This window comes from Anabas testudineus, chromosome 1 (assembly GCF_900324465.2).
Source record: "Anabas testudineus chromosome 1, fAnaTes1.2, whole genome shotgun sequence".
Lineage (NCBI taxonomy): Eukaryota > Metazoa > Chordata > Actinopteri > Anabantiformes > Anabantidae > Anabas > Anabas testudineus.
The window spans coordinates 18,391,960-18,411,452 of NC_046610.1; the positions used below are offsets into that span (position 1 = coordinate 18,391,960).

At 40.1% G+C, this 19,493-nt stretch overlaps 2 protein-coding genes across 3 annotated transcripts in view; both read right to left on the reverse strand.

Annotated features, from left to right (window-relative positions):
- crebbpa (CREB binding protein a) overlaps positions 1 to 13,741 on the reverse strand; it is a 37,484-nt gene extending 23,743 nt beyond the window's left edge. For both annotated transcript variants that reach the window (XM_026358805.1, XM_026358804.1), the window contains exons 1-2: positions 12,821 to 13,741; positions 3,524 to 4,242 (exon numbers count right to left, since the gene is read on the reverse strand). In XM_026358805.1, the coding sequence (XP_026214590.1) occupies positions 3,524 to 4,242; positions 12,821 to 12,908 (807 nt within the window). In that variant the 5' untranslated portion in view covers positions 12,909 to 13,741. The remainder of the gene's footprint in view (positions 1 to 3,523; positions 4,243 to 12,820) is intronic.
- Positions 13,742 to 14,538: 797 nt separating this feature from the next.
- Positions 14,539 to 19,493, reverse strand: part of adcy9 (adenylate cyclase 9) — a 34,307-nt gene continuing 29,352 nt past the window's right edge. The window contains 1 exon segment of the mRNA XM_026358862.1: positions 14,539 to 19,375. Coding sequence (XP_026214647.1) covers positions 18,359 to 19,375 — 1,017 coding nt within the window. The 3' untranslated portion in view covers positions 14,539 to 18,358.

The following is a 19,493-nucleotide window of genomic DNA, read 5'->3' on the forward strand; positions in this document are numbered from 1 at the left end:
AATAGTAGCCAAGTGTGCAAGATGTGACAGTATATGTGTCTCGAGTACATTTTCAGACAGAAAGTCGTGCACACTCAACTGCCATCACATCTGTTTGAAAATGATGTGGTGCCATTAGCCAAACTGTTTCCATAAACAAAGACTCAGCACTGTTACTCAACAGCAAACAGGCACAGTTTACAAAGTTTAAGTCCAGATATGACATATTACTATTTACTTTTTGATTCAGCCACATTTGTCAAAAACAGCAGCACTGTGCCAACAAAGGTTCCGCATCAATTTCACTGCCAATTTGTTATTACAAGATTCCCTCTGCCAATGCAGGCACCACCATAGCTGTGCCAGGATGACTGAGCCTGGATCGGTCTAAACTAGCTCAGTGATGCTCTGGCACAAAGACAGCTCAGCATGAAAACAGCTATTGGCAGGACTTGAATACAGAAACATTTCCAACCTTTTCTCCTCCTCCTGACATCTACAGTGGTGGTGAAGTTGAAACAGTTAAAAATATTACCTACACTGCAATTAAAAGTTCTATTTTGGTGCAGTTCTTCACTTAGCCGCTTTGACAGGTAACTAGCTGTAACTTTTCACATTCTCAGCATCCTGTTGGGTTTTAAAAAAAAAAACAAAAATTAACTTGAGGGACTCAGGAGTCTCCCTACAGTCAGACAACATAGTACAAAACAACATGGCTAAGCAATTCGATTCAGTCAAACCAGTTTATCCATAGGACAAAAATGACCAAAGTAAAGAGTTTACCTACACTGCCTACCATTGACATCATGACTGTGTACATTAAGATGAATACAGCCAACAAGAACGAAACCCGTTAGCAGAATCCTTTACACGCTGATCAACATGATGCTGCTCTCTCATTCATGGAGCTGCTGGGAGACTAGACCAGACTCTGCCATGCCAGGCCAGGCTGTATCCCCTCAAGTTGTTGTCACTGCTCCAACAGACCAGATAAAAAAGACCCAGCTGAGACAACCAGACACTGGCAGCTTTTCAACACAGCTGAGCTGGCGGCCACACACAACCATGCACACACATATGCAACTCCCCCTCCACTTCTCTATTCCCATTCAGTCCCCCTGCTCACTGACACACTCCACAAATCGGCAGGCAGGATGGTTGCCAACTATCATCTCGCTGCTCTGCTGCCAGGCCAGACTATTCAGCTGAGCTGTCCTCCCTCCTTCTTCCTCATTGCACCAAGCCTCTAACTAATTAAGTGGTTTACAATACCTGTCTTTCCCAATGAGACTGTGAGGGCAAGCAGACACTGAATAAGCCAAAGAAAGCAAGGGGAGTGTTCATGCATATACAATAACAAAGGAGCGTGGGGAGGGGAAGGAGTGACAGAAGCCTCTCACTAACACACATGCTCAGAAAGAGATTTACAACCTGCAATTAACGCACAATAAAGAAAGCCACATACAAAGACTGGGTTTGGTGGTTTTTTTCTCTAGAGCTGTTGGTGACATGATAATCACAGGAGACCAGATAAGCTAACAACACACACAGACACACACACACACACACACCTCCTAAGGCCTCCCTCTGCAAATTCTGACAGCCAGTTCACAGATACTTCCACATCAGCTTTTAATCTTTCTTGTGGTTAAAGCATGCAGATGTACTATATTTGATAATAAATCTCAACACACATTTACTATCTGTCTCAGTCTCTTTCTAGTCACTCGCAGCATCCGTCTGTGTGTTGTGGTTACATAGTGTTTTGGTGTCATGGCTCTGACTTACAGCCAGTGAAATAGATGGCTTCCTACTTATTTCCTGTGTGACCACATTGGTGGCAAATCTATATATAAGAGTCAATGACATTATGAATTCTCACACACACACACACACACGCACACACACACGCACACACACACACACACACACACACACACACACACACACACACACACACACACACACACACACACACACACACACACACACACACACACACACACACACACAAATCCTAAACACTGAGCAGTTGACAGCAGTGTCAACATTGGCTCCCTGCCAATAGTGAGAGCAGGGCTGTCAGGTATAATTTGAGCCAAAGTGAAATCTGTTTTTTCTTCTAGGAATGTGTACGTATATAATATGTTTTAATAACTTTTTTTCCATGCAAAAAAGTACTAATTCAGATTCAGTTTTTCCAAATAATGTTTATTTGGAAAATTGTCCTGATGTTTTCAGAGATTTCAGAACTGCCAAGGGGCCGGCCAGCTGGACGATGAGCCAGGCAATGTGTCGGTATCCCACAGAGAGAAGTAGCTCTCAGTCTTATCTCACCGAACTAGGGATGTGCAGGAATAACTGATTATTCAGTTATTCAATATTCAGGTTAATAAAAATAGTAACTAGTTAAACCATCATTGGCAGAAATAACCTTAAGGAAAAACTTCCTGTAGCTCTGGATTAGATCTACTGTTGGGTGGAGCTCTAACTAGACCACTCCAAAAGACTTTAAAGATTTTGTGTCTCTGAGGCAACTCTGTAGTTCATGTCTTTTATAATGTTTAGGGTTATTGAAATGCTGCATCACCCAACTTCTTCTGAGGTTAAGCACCCTGACATTTTCCTGTAGGACACCTTGAATCTCAGCTGGGGCCCACTTCTACGTAGAGTAACCACAATACCATATTATCTCCATTTATAGACAACATATCCAACTGTGGACAGATGAATATTTAAGCTGTTTGAGATTACTATGTAATCCATTCCAGCTACATGCAAAGTAACAACTCTTGATAAGAGGTGTTATGAGATCTCTGTTTTGTGAGGTATGTTTCACATCAGTTGATGATGCTTGTAAAAGGCACACTGAAACAGTTTGAGTATTAAGCCTCTGTTAATGTACCACTGCCTCTGTTGTGCATCTATACAAGATTAATTAAACTCACCATCAATTAAATAACTTTTTTTGTTTATGTTATGTACAGGCTTTTATGCCTACCTAGTAAGTCCCTATTTGCTGTTCTTTCTATTGAGAAAATATGAAATATTGCTGCAAAAAAAAAACAAAAAAAAAATTGGATCTGGTGCAGCTTTTTAAGCAACTCAATTTGTCATCTGGCCAAGTGCTGCAAGTATAATAATCAAAGACTTATTAAGTATTCAACTAGGGTTAAAATTTGTCAAATGAGAATGAGAAGAACATAATTTTGCCTAATTTGTATCACAGAGCATCACAGGCAGAACAGCAGGCAGGCAACATGTGTTGGCACATGCCAAACACTGAAATTCATCATTATGATCAAGCTGAGAAAGTTTGTCTGTCAGGAGTCTGCACAATTCCAAATGGACCAAATTAATTTGTGCCAGTGTTAAAATGGTTTCTACCCACATCATTCTATCAATGACAATTAATAATTCAATTCCAATGATTAATCACAGCCAGAGAGATAATCCACATGACTTACACACGCAATGCAGCCCTAACCCATGTTTGCAAAAAGATTCTCTAAAATTTGGTCATGGAAATGGGATTGTGACTCACCTTGTTCATGCTGCCTGTTTGCTGGGCTGCACTTAGGGAGGAGTGAGCTCCCATCTGTTGCCCTCCCTGGGTGAGTGTCTCCGCCAACGCACTCCCTGCTCCTCCTGGTCCTGGTGAAGCTCCCTGCATTGCCGATCCCTGGTACTGCATGCCTGCCACTCCTGCTCCCCGTCCTCTCCCAGCTCCAGGTCCCATACCACCATTCATCACCTGCCCAGGTTGAGGCTGCCCTCCAAGCGCCTGGAGTGCAGCATGGCCTTGACTATTGTTCATCATGGCTTGGTTGAAGCCCATTGTCGCGGTATTATTGTTGTTGTTCTGTCCTGCTACTCCTGTTGGTGTTCCTGCTTTTTGGGCTTGGGGGGATGGGTGGTTGTTGGGGGAGCCCTGGCCAAGGGGGCTCTTCCCCAGGGGTGTTCCTAGCTGAGACCCCATGCTGCCTGGCTGAGGGCTTGCTGAGTTCAGCCCGGCGCCTGTGAGACCGGAGGTGCTGCCAGCTCGAAGGAGCTCTGAGAGTTGCTTGTGCTTGGCGGCTGCATCAGGGACAACAGGGGTGCCACCACCACCAAGGCCCGCTGGGGTGCCAACTGGCCCACCAGCTCCAGGTGCTGCCCCACCATTTGAAGGCATCCCACTCATTATACCCAGATCCCCTCCATTAGGGATTAACTCATCTGGAAGATCATTCTCCAAATCATCCCAGGACAGTGACCCCAGATCTATAACAGAGGAGGAGAGAAAAACAAGTGTAATCAGATTTTAGACAAGTCACACAATTGGATAACCTTAAAAAGTTGCATAAATGCATTTCAGCAATGACCCTCCATCTCATAAATATTTCCAAACATTCACAATTATGGGATACTAATGAGTCTACATGCTGATTGGTGATACATGAGTGATAAGAGCGATGTGGTTGGCTTACACACAGTGGGACATTGTGAATCCAATAGCATTTTCTGCAAGGTGGTGGAAAATATTTGTGAGACACCATCCACAGGTGCAGGCATAATGCAGAGAGCCTAGGGGTCTATGACATTGTTATGAGCACCAAGAAAATTGTGTATCCTAATTATTATAACCTGTTATGGGAAAAAAAGACTTGCTGTTCAAGTAAGCCTTAAGACACACTAACTTCACTGGCCAATATTTCTAGTGGTCACAGATCAGGATCTACCGCTCAGAATTGTTACAAGATAGAATATTTACAGCTTTAATAAATTTACAGACTTAACCATATTATTAACCCAGTGTGCAGTCAATGGATATCTGATAAGCATTAGTCAACATGCATCCTTGTTTCTAGCAGTACCATGGATCACAAAGGCAGTAATTCACCGCAACTGTATAGATGAAGGCACCAAGAGCTAAGGAATGACACTTTATCAAAGACACATCCTAATCAAAATAAAGTTAAGCAGTTTATCATTGAACAGGGCCTTGGTTTTAATGCTACAGAATGGGAGAGGACTGGACAGAGGGGACAGTGAGGCAGTCATCCTTCCATCTGCTGCTGCTGTATGCCTTCATTGAGATTCAGTCGGGATCCTGCTTTTAATGAGGGCACTTGGCCTACGCACTTCCCTGAGTAAACACAGCCTTCCAGATCTGCTATGCCAGCCCGCTGTCGGTTCCTGGCATCAGGCAAGCAGGTGCTCCATGTGGAGGAAGCTTGTTTAAGGCTGAAGGGACTATCCGTCTTTTAGTCACAAGCTCCTCTCCGCCTCTTCTCTCCAACAAGCAGCCACATGGATGCTCTCAGAGTAGCAGCGTTCACTCTAAGCACATGTGCTTAGACTGTATTAATTTCTCAATGGGGACACACGCACACTGTGTGACCTTGCCCCCAGGCTTGTTGGCTTGAGACCAAAAATGCAAATCAATGTTTTGGTTAGGTAGTGCCACATGCAGTCAAGGAAGCCCCAGCCATGGGAGGATAGTAGACAGAAATAGAGTATCTCTCTTCTAACAGCCTTCCTTTTCCACCTAAGCCCACTTTCATTTGTTTATTGTTACTCTTTCCTATTTGTGTTCTCTTATCCAATTATTCTCATTCCTTAACTGCCACAATGTTTTCTGCTTTTTTCTTGTTAAATCTCCCGTGGCCACATTCTGGGAGTTGGTGGCTAAAAATATCTGCAAAAGCAGGCCCAGCTGTGGTCCAGACAGGGACTGTCTGTCATCTTGCCCAAAGGCCAAATGTCTGGCCTTAGAGGAACAGGTGCTGGATTGCTGCAGGCAAACTTTCACTTTCTGATCAGTATCACAGCACAGAGCAAGAAAGACACGAACAGGGGCCGGGAAAATCTGTCCTCTACTTTATGTAAATCTTTTGGAATTTCATGGTTTTCTGTCATAAAATGTGATCTGATCTTCATCCAAGTCAAGAGCATTAACAAATACTGTATAATGTGCCTAAAATGATAACACAAAAGAAATTCTGATCTGAACTATAAAAATCTCATAGTGCTAGTGGAAAAAGTATGTGTCCACACCTACAATTAGTTTGTAGGTGTGGACTAGAGCTACTTTGACTGACAAAAAAGCAGTCAAACTTTGAGTTTGCTCTACACAAGAAGAATACACTTATGTGAGCCATACCTCGTCAAAAGAAGCTTTCAGAGGATCTACAATCAAGAATTGATTTACATAAGGCTGGAAAGGTTTACAAAGTGATGTCAAAGACTTTAGAAATTCATCAGTTTACAGTTAGCCAAACAATCTACAAATGGAGGCACTTCGTGACTGTGGCTACTCTACCAAGAAGTGGGCGGTCAGTCAAAATGACCCCAAGAGCTCAACAAACACTCATCAGTGAGGTAAAGAAACAACCCAGAGAGACAGCCAAAGATTTGAAGGCATCATTGGAACTGGCTAACATCTGTGTTCATGGGTCTACAGTAGGTAAAACATTAAACTAGTAGGATGTGTAAGACACCACAAAGGAAGCTGCTACTTACTAAAAAGAACTTTGCTGCACACCTGAAGTTTGTCAAAGAGCACATTGACACTCCACAGCAGTATTGGCAAAATGTTTTATGGAGTGATGAAACTAAAAATTAACTATTTGGAAAGAACACACAGCACTACTATAGAACTGGTGTAAAAAAAGGTCACAGCACAACATGAAAACATTATCCCAATTGTAAAGTATGGTGGAGGAAACATCATGATTTGGGCCTGCTTTGCTGCATCAGGTTTGCAGCGATTGGGAGAAAGCTGAATTTCCAAGTGGAAACAGGGAGTGGGGTGGCCTTGTGCAATTTGTCATGAGCCTTTCTAATCTCTGGTCTATCACCTCAACACAAAGAATTTAGCAGCTAAAAAAAGCTAAATGATAAGTCTTAAAGTCTGTTAATTTTTTTATTTAGTCACTCATCTGCAAAAATTAAGAGATGAAAAGAGAGTGGAGAGGAAAACTAGACACCTACTTCAGATTACTGTGATGCCAGTCCTGGTTTAGGTTATAGGTCTGGCAGTGGTCCGACAAAACCAGACAGGTTTGGAAAAACTAATTGCCAACTAGCCAGAAGCGCATGTAATCCATAAAATGACTAGGGAGTACATTTCTTTTACCAAGAGGGTCATCCAACCCATAAGAATTGCCAGCACTCTTCAGTGCAAGCAATTCAACACTTGAATATGCAAGTGACAGAGCATGTGAATGTGAAAATTATTTGGCACACCAGTGCAAGTGATGTACTCCAAGTGATGCAGTTAAAATCAAGTCCTCTATTTCTAACATATGGCAGCATTTTATTAGTACATAAAAAAGGCCAATAAGGGAGATTAGCAGATGAGTAGAAGTGGTTTTGGTGTGTGAGGGGGCAAGGCCACAAAGGAGAAAGTGAAGCTTAATACAAATGCTCATTACTGAACATGAAATAAAACATTAACAAGTAAACAAAAAAAAAGCAGTACAAGTAATTTATATTTAGAACTGTATCCCTCCACTACTACGTATATATCTTGAATATAGTGAGCTTTTAAGACTAGTAGCTAACTGCTAGAATATGCAAAAATGGAAACCAGGAATGTACTAGTTAATCTACCTACCTTAGCCATAATATTTTGTCAGTAATGAAAACCACTACTATGAGCACCAATAAAAAACTTGACAGATGAAGTGTATTGAAAGCAGCAGCAGCACTGATCATCTCTAACACTTTTAATTGCACTGCTGTTTGCATATTTTCCTAATACACTGGCACTTAAAATAATTTGCAATATCTGTTTACATAAACACGTATGTCTGCTATATCTTGTGCTATTTACCATGCTAAAGATTTAATGTAGAACATAGCCTAATTATTCATGTATCTGTTTGATTGTAAAGGAGCCTGGTTCTGCAGGAGGTTTCTTACTCTAAAGGAAGTTTTTTCTCTCCACTTTTGCCTAAAGGTTGCTCAAATAGAATTGTTGGGTTTTTATATCATTTTGTACATAATTATACTCTGTAAGGTCTTAAACCTTACACTGTAAAGTGCCTTGTGATGACTTCTGTTCTGTTGTGAATTGGCGCTATACAAATAAAATTGAATTGAAATATCTGAAATATGAGTGTTTTTGACTCTGCTTTAAACGATTTCTGTAAGGGGAAGCTGCATTCTGCATCATCTACATCTGCATGCTGAGATGTAAAAGTGCTCCTACAAATAAACACAGGTGTAAAATCCTACTGTGATTTGGTCTCCCCTCTTTTCTGACGGAAAGTGTTGTACCGAGTGAAATCACATACTCTCCAGACAAGGATAAAAGCACCTCGTGTTGTTGACGTGATACAAAGCCATTTGTACATTTTGTTGCCTCAGTACTGTGGTTCAGCAAAGCTGAAATTTTGCCACATCAATAAATCCACTTGCTCCAGCTCTATAAAGTTTAATGGAACCCCATTTTTCAATAGAAAATCTACACAGTGTAGAAAAGAGGACTGTCTCAGAGTGGATCTGTTGCACTAGGAAGCCTCTTCTCTCTAACAAACCATCATTACATGAAACTGGGTTAATTTGCCCCACTGTGTGCTAAGGAAGGTAGACATTTACCAACTGTATAGATGATTACTAATGTCATTGGGTCGTGACAACTGGTCAGACCTAGGTGCTTCCAGTCTAGCTCAGTCTGTGCTGCTAGTTGGCAGACAAAATTGATTAGTGTGTGCTATGTAAATGTTCCATTTAGTCAAATAGTTTGAAAAAAATTCCCACTGTAATCACAAATTATACTATGATCTAAATAATCCTACCATCCTACGTATTTACTGTGTCTGCACTGTAGCAGACACAGTAAATACGTAGCTTTATTCAATTTCACAGGTGTGAGTGATAGAGAGGTTTAAACTGGTCTAAATGTGTATATTTAAATAACCAAAGTATGTTTTGAATATAATTTATTTCACGATACATTTAAGAAAATAATTATTTTTAGTTTGAAAGAAAAAAAAATCCTTCAGAAATAATGAGAGAAAAAAAAATAGTAGATAAAATCTTAACCACCCCCATCCCTATTTCTGAGGCCTGCTATGCCCTTTGCAACTTCTGCCACATATTCTTTTGATTTTCAACCCTGCTCTATGGACTATGTATTCCCACGTCAACATCTTGAAAATGTTATTTCTCACACTGCTCAAAGTGATTAAGTGACATTTGCTACAACAAGAAAAGGCCTGTAAATGAAAGGATTTGTCTGCTCAAATTCAGGTACAAGAGATTTAATGTGGATGAAAAACAATTGTTATACCAGCATTTAAACAGACAAGATGCAGAAGATTCTAGGTGGCAGAACAAAACAAAAGTTTTAAAAATAATTGTCACTTTCTCTACTTCACCGATACAGAACGGTGGAATTAGCAAAAATTGCAACAGCAGCATTATTAAATATATTAAATATTATATAAAATTGGATAATTAAAAGAGTGACAAGCAGTATTAATATATTACCAATTGGTCGATGCTGCACACTAAACAGCTGAAAGAGTAGATATTATCATACACATTTTAAATGGGTGGTGACACTCCACCACCCTTCCATTTCACCCTGTCTGTTCCGCTGCCCCCCTTTTCTCTGGGTTTTTCTGGTTGCCCGCAGGCAGAAGTATAAATGGCTCCATTAGCAGCTGCGTCATGAGCTTACTGTCTGCCTGCTAGGCATTTAATGTGCCATTTGTGAAGTAAGCGAACATTTGGGTGTTTGTTGGTGGGGGTGTTGACTGACAAGACCGCTACTGACATATGGTATTGACCTAAGATCTCAGCAAGGTATTTCATTATTTACATTGAATTGTATTTACATACATTTCAGTATTCAGAGGTTAATATCACACTTCAATCGCATGGCCACACGTGGTTTTAATCAACATAAATACCAAACACTGGGTATGCTTACACTCAAAACTACCAACATGCACAGTAACTGAAGAGTAAAATTGGTCTTAACAACAAGAAACGCTGACCCAACATGGCATAAATCAAGACAATATCAAAGCATCTTAATAAATCCTATGTTTAAACCTATATGCACACCCCTTGCTCCTCTGTCCACAAAGCCAAGGGACCTTGTAAGCTGACAGATGGCCTGGACCGTCAGACAGGGGGCACGTGTTTGCTCTGTCGCGACAATAAAAAACAAACCTCTGCAAACGCACATAAAAGCATCACAAATACACTTATATTTCAAGCATATTAGCGCTCCTACAGTATGCAAAATCTAAACATTCCCCACCAACATATTCTACATCACATGGCAAAACTAAACATGCAACAAAAAAAAAAGGTCTCTACTGCAAATGGCAAAGGCCAAATGTCAGGGCAGAGGGGTGCAGCTAACAAAGCTCCACCCTTCATAGAGTGAAAGCCAACTCTTTATCTGCAATAATTTATGACTGACAATGTGCTGCCCAGTTCTGTCCCACAGGATCCATTAAGTCTCAATTGTAACTGCCAAAAACTATAAGGAGGCGGAGCAATGATTGATCACTGCAGACATGTGGTGCCTCCGCCATGGGTGATGGCTGTAATAGATTGTGTTTCAAGGCTGTCCAACTTATTATTTTTCTTGCAGACTATACAAAGTTAAACTGAATAAAGAACACATGCCATTTGATAGATTTGATACACTCAACAAAATATCTTGTTTCGCTACAAATAAAAAATTCTTACATATCTAAATTGTGCATGTCTGCAGCGGTTCTATTGCATTACAGAATCACTTACATATGACTCCAAAACATACCATAATGTATAATTTTTTTCTTGATAATCCATATTTTAAAAAAGAGGGTGCTATTATATTTGCAGAATATTCCTCAAAAAAGACTTACTAAATACCTGCACATTTCCTAAAGTGCATAAAACTAATTTTAACAAATAAGAGACAAGTTTCAAACCAAGTTCTGTAAAAAACTGTCATGACAGTACTGGCTTTAAAAGCTTTTAGTCAATAAGTCTAAAAAGTGGTGTGGATTTCAGTCCACTAAGAATTTTCAGTTTATTTATCAAGTCATTATTTTGCATGGGTTTTGAGCTTTTATGCTATGAACTTTGCCTACAGACCAGCTCACATTCCATCGAACAGGAGGGAAAACCCAAAACAGTGCTTAACAGAGTCCAGAGTTAAACATCTGAGATGTGTGGATTCAATTACTTTTAATATCAAAAACATAGACGTAGAGTTAACAGATGCTTGTATTATAGGTTGAATTTAGTAGGCTTAAGCATGTCTACCCTTGTAAATCAGTCCTAGTAGTGTCTAGGAATCCTAGTTTAGCCTAGGGGAGTTGTCTACTGGCTACTGTTTTACATGTTTTGCTGCTGCTGAGGAAATAAATTCCTTACAACCTCTTTAACTCAGAAATGGATCAGTCATCTGTCAATGGGCCAGGAAATACAGCCAAACAGAATGTGATATTAGGTAATGACGAGCCTAACGACTGATTACCAAAAAAAATTAAAAAAAAACTTGTATGTTTTGTCTCAGTCAAGACACTTCCAGGAGTGCGATAGGATATTTTCTTAGTATGTGACTGACTTTGAAATGACTAACGATATCATTTAAGTATTGTATTTATATTCAATTACTTGTTTATATATATTTCGAACACATACCTTGGTAGAATTCAAATGTATTTAGGCAGAAATCCTGTTCCATATAATAGCAAAGAACGTGCCTTTCCAGAGAGAAAAGTCACATAAGAAACCTTGCACAAATCAAAACATAATCAGTAAGAAATGTAAGCAAATAAGTTTTTTACAGTACGATGAAAGGTGTTCCAGTACAAGCCAAACTGGTCTTGAGATTCATATGCCTGTTTCAGGACAGGGCTGGCAAAGAAACAAAGACTGTCTCTGCTAATTCACATTTTTATATTTGCTCGCTGGATCGAGGGCCAGGATAAAACACTGTTAAACGTAACACTTTTACTCTCACAAGCAACTACGGCCTAATTAACACATTACACAGCTCTGACCAATGAACGCAATGAATAATATATAGGCTCCCTTCAAATGAATAAAACCACTTTATTAGGGGCAGAATAGGAATTTTATTAATTTATCATATAAATGTCTGATGTACTGTATGTTACGTTAAGTGCCAAGTGACTTGAACTGAATGATTTTTTTGACGTAAACATATTTCAAAGCCGACTACGATTTGAAATATGAATGTATCAGATGATCACAGTGTAAGACATCCATGTTTCCATCATGCCATCATTACCTGCTGTTGCACATCCCAGACTACCATGACGGACACATGTCATGCTAGATCAGATGAAAGGTTATCTGTAACATTACAACTTCTTACACTAGGTTAGCTAGTGTAAGCCTTCAGCATCAATCACGTTAGAAATGCTCTTTGCCAACACATATACATGCTCATTTGTCTAAGAGCATGCTTAGTTAAAACTTAATCTAATCAAACAGTGCTGCAAGAAATCCAACTTTCATTACAGCAATATTGTTTAATGTTCAGAGAGGTGCTGCTTGAGCTGTGTGGTAGCTACAGTGCTACTGAACTGAGTTTACATGCATTAAGGTAGATTTGATTGTAACACTGTAATTGTAACTCCTTTAACACAAGGGACTGCAGCTAGTGTGCATGGCAGGATCCTGCATCAACATGCTCACCACAGAATCCAACATGCAAAATGCACTGTATATGCTACAATGAAACGGCTCAGCACACCTAGATGACCAGGTAACTTTACAATGTGTCTGGTCAGTGGGATCAGAGAACGACATGTCAAGTGGAAATCTAAAATAAAGTGGTGTTTACGTGTGCAGACAGAGTTGAGGCCTTTACCTTGTCCATCAGACGCCGACAGGGCAGGTGAATTCAGCTTCGGCCGCTTAGAGCTGGGAGGCCCAACGTCCAGAAGGTTTTCAGCCATGGTTGTTGTCTCGTCCGGGAGGTTGCTTAAGTTGGTCAATCTGATTACTTAATGACTGGAAAGTGGTTCTATCAACCCGAACCTTCCCGGTTAGCACATTAGCAAGCTGGCAGCCTGCTAACGTTAGCTAACTGGCTAATAGCTAGCTAATTGCCTGCTACCAGCTAAGTTAACTGTTAGCGTTAGCTACTCCTCGCTGTGAGAGTCAGTGTCTTTTAAAAGAGATGCAATAGCGCCCCGCTTCGCCACCGCCATTCACCCCATGATAATCCAACACCCAACACCCACATTATTATCGTTAAATATCCCAAAATAAAATATTCCCCATGTAAAAACCGGACTTCAAAATGACATTCCTGTAAAATCAGGTGGATTTCTGCATTCCGGGCGAAAAGTCGTAATTTCTAGATGGTCAAAGTACCCATTTTGCGTGACGTCAAATTTCTTCATGCAAAAATCGCGCGAAGCTCCACAAAAACGCACAATTGCATAAAAATGCGGTATTTTTGCAAATCGCTTCGAAAGTCACGGTCTGGTCTCCGCTTGCCCACGGTAAACAATCCTGCTCCCGAACGGCGACAGGGGCTGAATCGCCGCACTCTGAAGGGGAAATCAGATATACGGAGCTTTTCTGCCCGACGACCACCGATCCAATTCCCGTTTTTTCGCACGAAATGTCTCCGAGGCGGTGTTAAGATTTCGTTTTCGGGGGAAGGGCGCTGTCATAGCGCGGTAAGGAGGCTCGATTTCTATGTAAAAACCAGTGTTGGACCGAAATCCTAATTCCGAGCCACGACAAGATGGCGGCTGTTGATTCCTTCGATACAAAAAAGTTTTTTTTTTCTTTTCCAGATCGGCTGTGGAGGGGGAGGGGCCGCGCTATCACGCCCTACGTCAAAACACCGCTCCCGTCCGCCACCGGGGGCGCTGCAGCACCGCCACACAGGAGGCGATTTATTCCTAAATTATTTTTACAAGTTCATTATTCAGTGTACATTACAGTAAAATGATATGTGATTGTAATTAAAATAGCTAACACAAATTATTAAATAAAAAAAAAAAGTTCAATCATACATGAACGAATAGAAAACTGCTTGTAGCACATGAATACATGTTGCACTGTATTTTATATTTTTGAAATCATTTAGACTCTATTACATTTTAAATTAAATGCCGTTATGACACACATTACAACACAATGCCATAATATCATAGCATTAGGGTACCGGTCTTTAATGTAAAACTAACAACAAAATATTCTTGAATAACAATCTGATCTGTGTTATTTTTAAATGTGTCCTTTTATGCTACTTTCCTGCTAAAAGTGAATAACTACAGATACTTTAGTTGGCATTGGCATTAGCTGGCAAAGCAAACAGACCCCCAACCTGCTGACAGTCACACGGCGTTATTGTTAAGTCTACCCAAAATGTGGTCAGCTCACAATTTGCATATAGTCTGTTTTCAAATGCACAATTTCTTTTTTTCTTACATAAACTGTATTCACTTTATATTTCACAGTGAACTCAACTATTTTCTGTTTTGACATTTATTTCTGTCGTACTGGAAAAAAAAAAAAAGAGTAATAACATCATAACACTCACACTTACTCAAATAGACACACATTGAATCAATTTGATAATATGTGTCTCTTTTCATTGTTTTCTGGCAAAATCCGACACATGCACATGTATAAAAAAATCATATGTGACATAAAATAACTGCATATGTACAAACATTGAGTGCTTTGTGCAAATGTGTACAGATTATGATCATGTGTTGATAAATGATACATGGGTAATGTGCACAAAACTTACATAATACATCTCATTCATGAACATAAACAAATGCATAAGGATTTCAAAACCAAACAACTCTGTCTAATTTCTGTCCCAGTGTAATTTAAAACACATATGGGTTGAATTTACTAGAAAATTTATAATGACAAGATGTAGAGCTGTCACCATTTAAATGAGTGATTAGGCAATGCTATTTTGCTGTGATGATTTTAACAAGTGCTTATAAAACAATGTTTCTTTGTGCCATTCCCTTTTTTTTCCAGTCACAGAGCAGAATCGCATTGCTCTGTGCACTCGGTTTCTAGGGGCACTTCTTTCCCTCTGTTAAAATAAAACACATATTGTCATACACACATCATCTATCAAATACACTGTCAGCGAAGGACAAAATCTAAATAACTTTAATTGAGCAAAGCTTAGTGATTTGAGGAATCCTGCATGTTGGCAATACACGCTTAATGTTGAACCAAAATGTAAAGACATTGATAAATAAAAGCATTATGGTGCAGAATGAAACAAAAACATTTTAGTATTTCTAGTGATAAACTAAACAACATTTGAATATATTCCCATGCAAACAAGATCACACACACACACACATTTCTACCCCAACTGTATCACAGATCACAGAGCCAGCAGGGTTCACTTGAATATTTTATTCATACGCGTGTACAGATGTGCGCTGTTGGAGAGGTGGCATACCCATCTACCTGTGGACACCCACCTCAAATCGTCTGTGGGTGATGTTTGTGCTTGCAGGGGCTACAGCAACGTGGCCTGAAAATCACAGAGGATCTGATTATCTAACAACATAAGGCAGGAGTGTAATCTGGAAAATGTGAGGAAGGAAAATCTTAACTTTCCTTCACTACTGACACCTGATATTCTCATATTTCCACACCTCTGAATGCTACGGTTTATTAGGTTTGGCAACCATGTGCCTGTTAGAAACTATTTTAACAGCAATCTTAATATTAGCCATTTTTGTGTCTCACTATGGAGCAACCGCTTCTTTGGATTCTCAGTTTTTTATTTATTAAACTAATGCTACTACTAGTCTTATCATTATTTGATACAAATAGTCACTGCTCATACAAACGGATAAAACCTACTTCTAATTTAAAAGGCACTGCTTGTGTATGTGTGGAGTATGCAATGTTGGAGATAAATAAAGATGCTACATAGAGATGTAATCTTTCTATCAGACACAGCTTCTCAAGGCAAAATCTGTTGCCAAATGTTAAGGTTTCTGAAGGATGTGGCAATAACTGAATGCACATATCAAACGTCACCGTTTACTTTTCTCAATTTCAAATAATGCAGCTTTGTGCATGCAATTCTTCTACATGAGGCAGCAACAGCGCAATAACAGTTAAACGGTGGCCAATGTAGTTGACTGATTTCCTTTTTAATCACAGTGCAGTGATCTTCTCTGTTCTATTTACTTTAGGAGTATATCTTAAATAAGTTTCTCACACACATACACACACTCACGTAAAAGGGGAAAACAAGTGCTTTCAAAGACAAAGCATGAAGCCAGTGAAGAGCAAAGAGAACTACAGAGGTGCCAACTCTTGGATGGGAGCTTCAACATGTTATTCTATGCGACTGGTTAACGAAAGAATAAAAGAACTGGAAAAGAGAACAAAAGTTTAGATGGAATTTGAAAAACACTGCAGCAAAACCTGCACAACAAGCATAATTTCCTCAAACTTACAATCATAATCTATCCTCATTATGACAACAGCATCGTTAAAAAAAACTCTGTAAAGCAAAATACTCATAAAATACAGTCATACTTTTAGGCACCACAAAACAATCAGCTAGTTTAGGTTGCACTGCACCTATAGGTCACTCAATTAAAGTGGCACAATTTAAGTATATGGATACAGTAGAGGCTCCCCTCAGTGAAGAGGCTGTGACAGGGTCAAATTTGATACTCTCAACCCATCAACAGCAAATCACACAGCTAAAGGCAGACAATACTTAATTACTGAATAAAATCTATAGCGATGGACTCATTGTTTTTTATTCTGGCAATGAAGGCAACAAACATCGCCGAATTTGAGTTTGAGGTTTTTCACACAGTGCTTTAGTAACTGTAGCTGATCTGTGCTTTGACATTAACACCCATGTGGACTTATCTTCTCCTAAGAACTACACAGTGATTGTCCCTCACAGTCCCACTTAAAGGGATACTCCACTCGAAATTTTTTGAGTATGAAAACTCACCCCTCTGTGCTCTCAAGGTTAAGTGTGGCGATTTTCTGTTTTTGTCGTATTGTGCGTATAATCCCATGAAAAGACCGAAACTGACAATGAAATGATCCTACAAACAACTACTGTATGCATTGTTGTTCAAATCCTGACAAAAACACATCAATAAGCTACAAGGTTACATCGGATGCCATGTTCCTTCATTACAATAAACTCTATTTTATTTTGAGTTAGCCCCATGACGCTGACATGTCTTCGGTTCACTCATAGCAGGAAAACTCTTTTGTTGTTAGCCTTATCCCCTAAAGGTGGTGTAAAAAAAAAAAAACGTTATACGTGGCATTTTTTGTGTAGCACAAATGATGTAATTCGGACCCAATGAATAGCAAGACCGGCTCATGCAAGACGACTGAGCGTGAGGCCACCTTTTGGGTCTACAGCAGATGGGTGTTTCATACTCAAAATACTGTGTAGAGTATCAGTATGTTTAAAGTGCCTTTCTGCTTTTGTCATGATCAAATCTTTTGAAAACCACCTACCATTTGTTCCAAACTTATATCCCCCTTTCTGATCTGATTTTGTGCTTTTGCTTGTACTTGTTGTGAAAGACAAGACCTCTGTTTACACTCTAAAAAGCTTTCTAACGGTAATAATTACCAAATACAAGTGGTTGAGAAAACACTGTGCAAAACCTGTGCTTTAATGGCCATTGAGCTGCTACATGAAACAAAATCTCTGCAGCCTGCTTTGTAGCATGTCCCCTGGTACTGAGACTTTAGCACAAACGAATACTGTATTAAGCTCTCATGTCAAAGCAGAATACATAAATTAACACTGCTTCATGTGATTCCCTCATTCTTTCCGTATTTCCCTGCTCAACCCATCATGCTACACTGGCACTTATATATATATTCTAAGATTATTTTCCCTTAAGAAAGGTCAAAACTTTGATCAAGTTGAAACAAATGATATGGCACAACAATAATGATTTTTTTAAGAAATAATTGCATTGAAAATAGAAGCATGAAGTAAGAAACCACAGCATGTTCTGTAGTCTAAGATTGTTAAAACTTTGTTCAGTATTCATATTTCTTTGTTCACTGTTCTAGTCCTGAAGGCACTTAATAACAAAAATGAATAAGAAAAAACATCAATAACAATACCAACAATTCTTCCGTTCCCTCTTAACTCCTTTCAGCTTTGTCTCTGTTAAAAGCTGCTGTGCTCAACACAGGTCTTACCCAACCTACAACCCAGGCATCATTCCCGTGAAAGATATCTTCGTTGCCATTGTTTGTGTTGGAGTGAAACTCCCTTTTCTTCATCCATCCCTAAGATGCTTGCCTATAGGAAGGGACAACCAGCCCATACTTGCAATCGGTCCTGGAGTGGCAGCAGCAGGGGAAAGAAGATAAGGGAAGGAGATGGGAGGGATCAGAGACGAGCATAAAACTCCTCGTTGAGTTTTGTTAGCTCACTGGCCTCCTCCTCTTCATCCTCCTCTTCTTCAAGTGCGAGTGGAGCAGGCTGCACCTGGGAGGGCACCTGTGCAGCACTAGGTTGTCGGCCAAGTCCAGGGCAAGGGCCAGTGTTAATGTCTGAGCCAGGGGGCCCCCCAAGAAGGAGTGAAGCGTCCCTATATGCTTCCTCCCTCACCTCTGTAGACTTAGCTGGGACAGGCTCAGGTCCTGCACCTGTAGGCTGTACACTGCTTTGGAGTTGAGGAGGGAGTGTGGAAAGAGAGGAGGAGGAAGGAAGAGCTGCTGCCTGTGCAACAGACTGTGAAATTTTATTGGTCATTGATGCCACGACCTGCTCTGTGTGATCTTGACATATACTTTCCCCACTTTTGGGGTAGAGAAAGGTCCTCATTTGACCTTTGCCCTTTACATTCACGGTACCTCTATAGTCAAACTCTAAACCCATGGCACTCAGTACAGCGTGGCTCTCCTCGCTCACCTGCACCCGACACTCCACACCAGTGGAGTCCATGCGACTAGCAATGTTTACGGTGTCTCCCCAGATGTCATAGAGCAGCTTAGTGGTGCCGATCACACCTGCAGTCAGCGGCCCATGGTTAAATCCAATACGAAGCTTGAAACCAAAACCTAGCATGTTCTTATTGAAGTCATCCAGGACTCCCATCATCTCCAGGGCAAAGTTGAAAAGTGCGCGCAAGTGAGCATGTGGAGAATCATCATCATTCTCAGCCAGTTGCTGAACATTTAGTCCTGACGCTGCCATGTAGGTGGCGCCGATTGTCTTGATTTTTTCCACACTTTTGAATTCAGGTTTGCGAAGGAGATCATCAAAGTCTCCAATTAGCTCATTAAGAACACGGTAGCACTCTTTTCCACCCTCATAGCTTTCTTCATAGAACTCACTGAAGTTTACAATACTGGCGAAAATCACACCTACACTGTCATGGTTCTTTGAGTAGCTCCTGGTGACCTGAGAAAACAATAGCAAAAAGGTGATCTCAAAAAGAAACACATTAAAACATTTTAAACACTTAAAAAACATTTTTCTGTTTTCTCATCAAAACTTGACTTCTGTTTTAATAACTTTA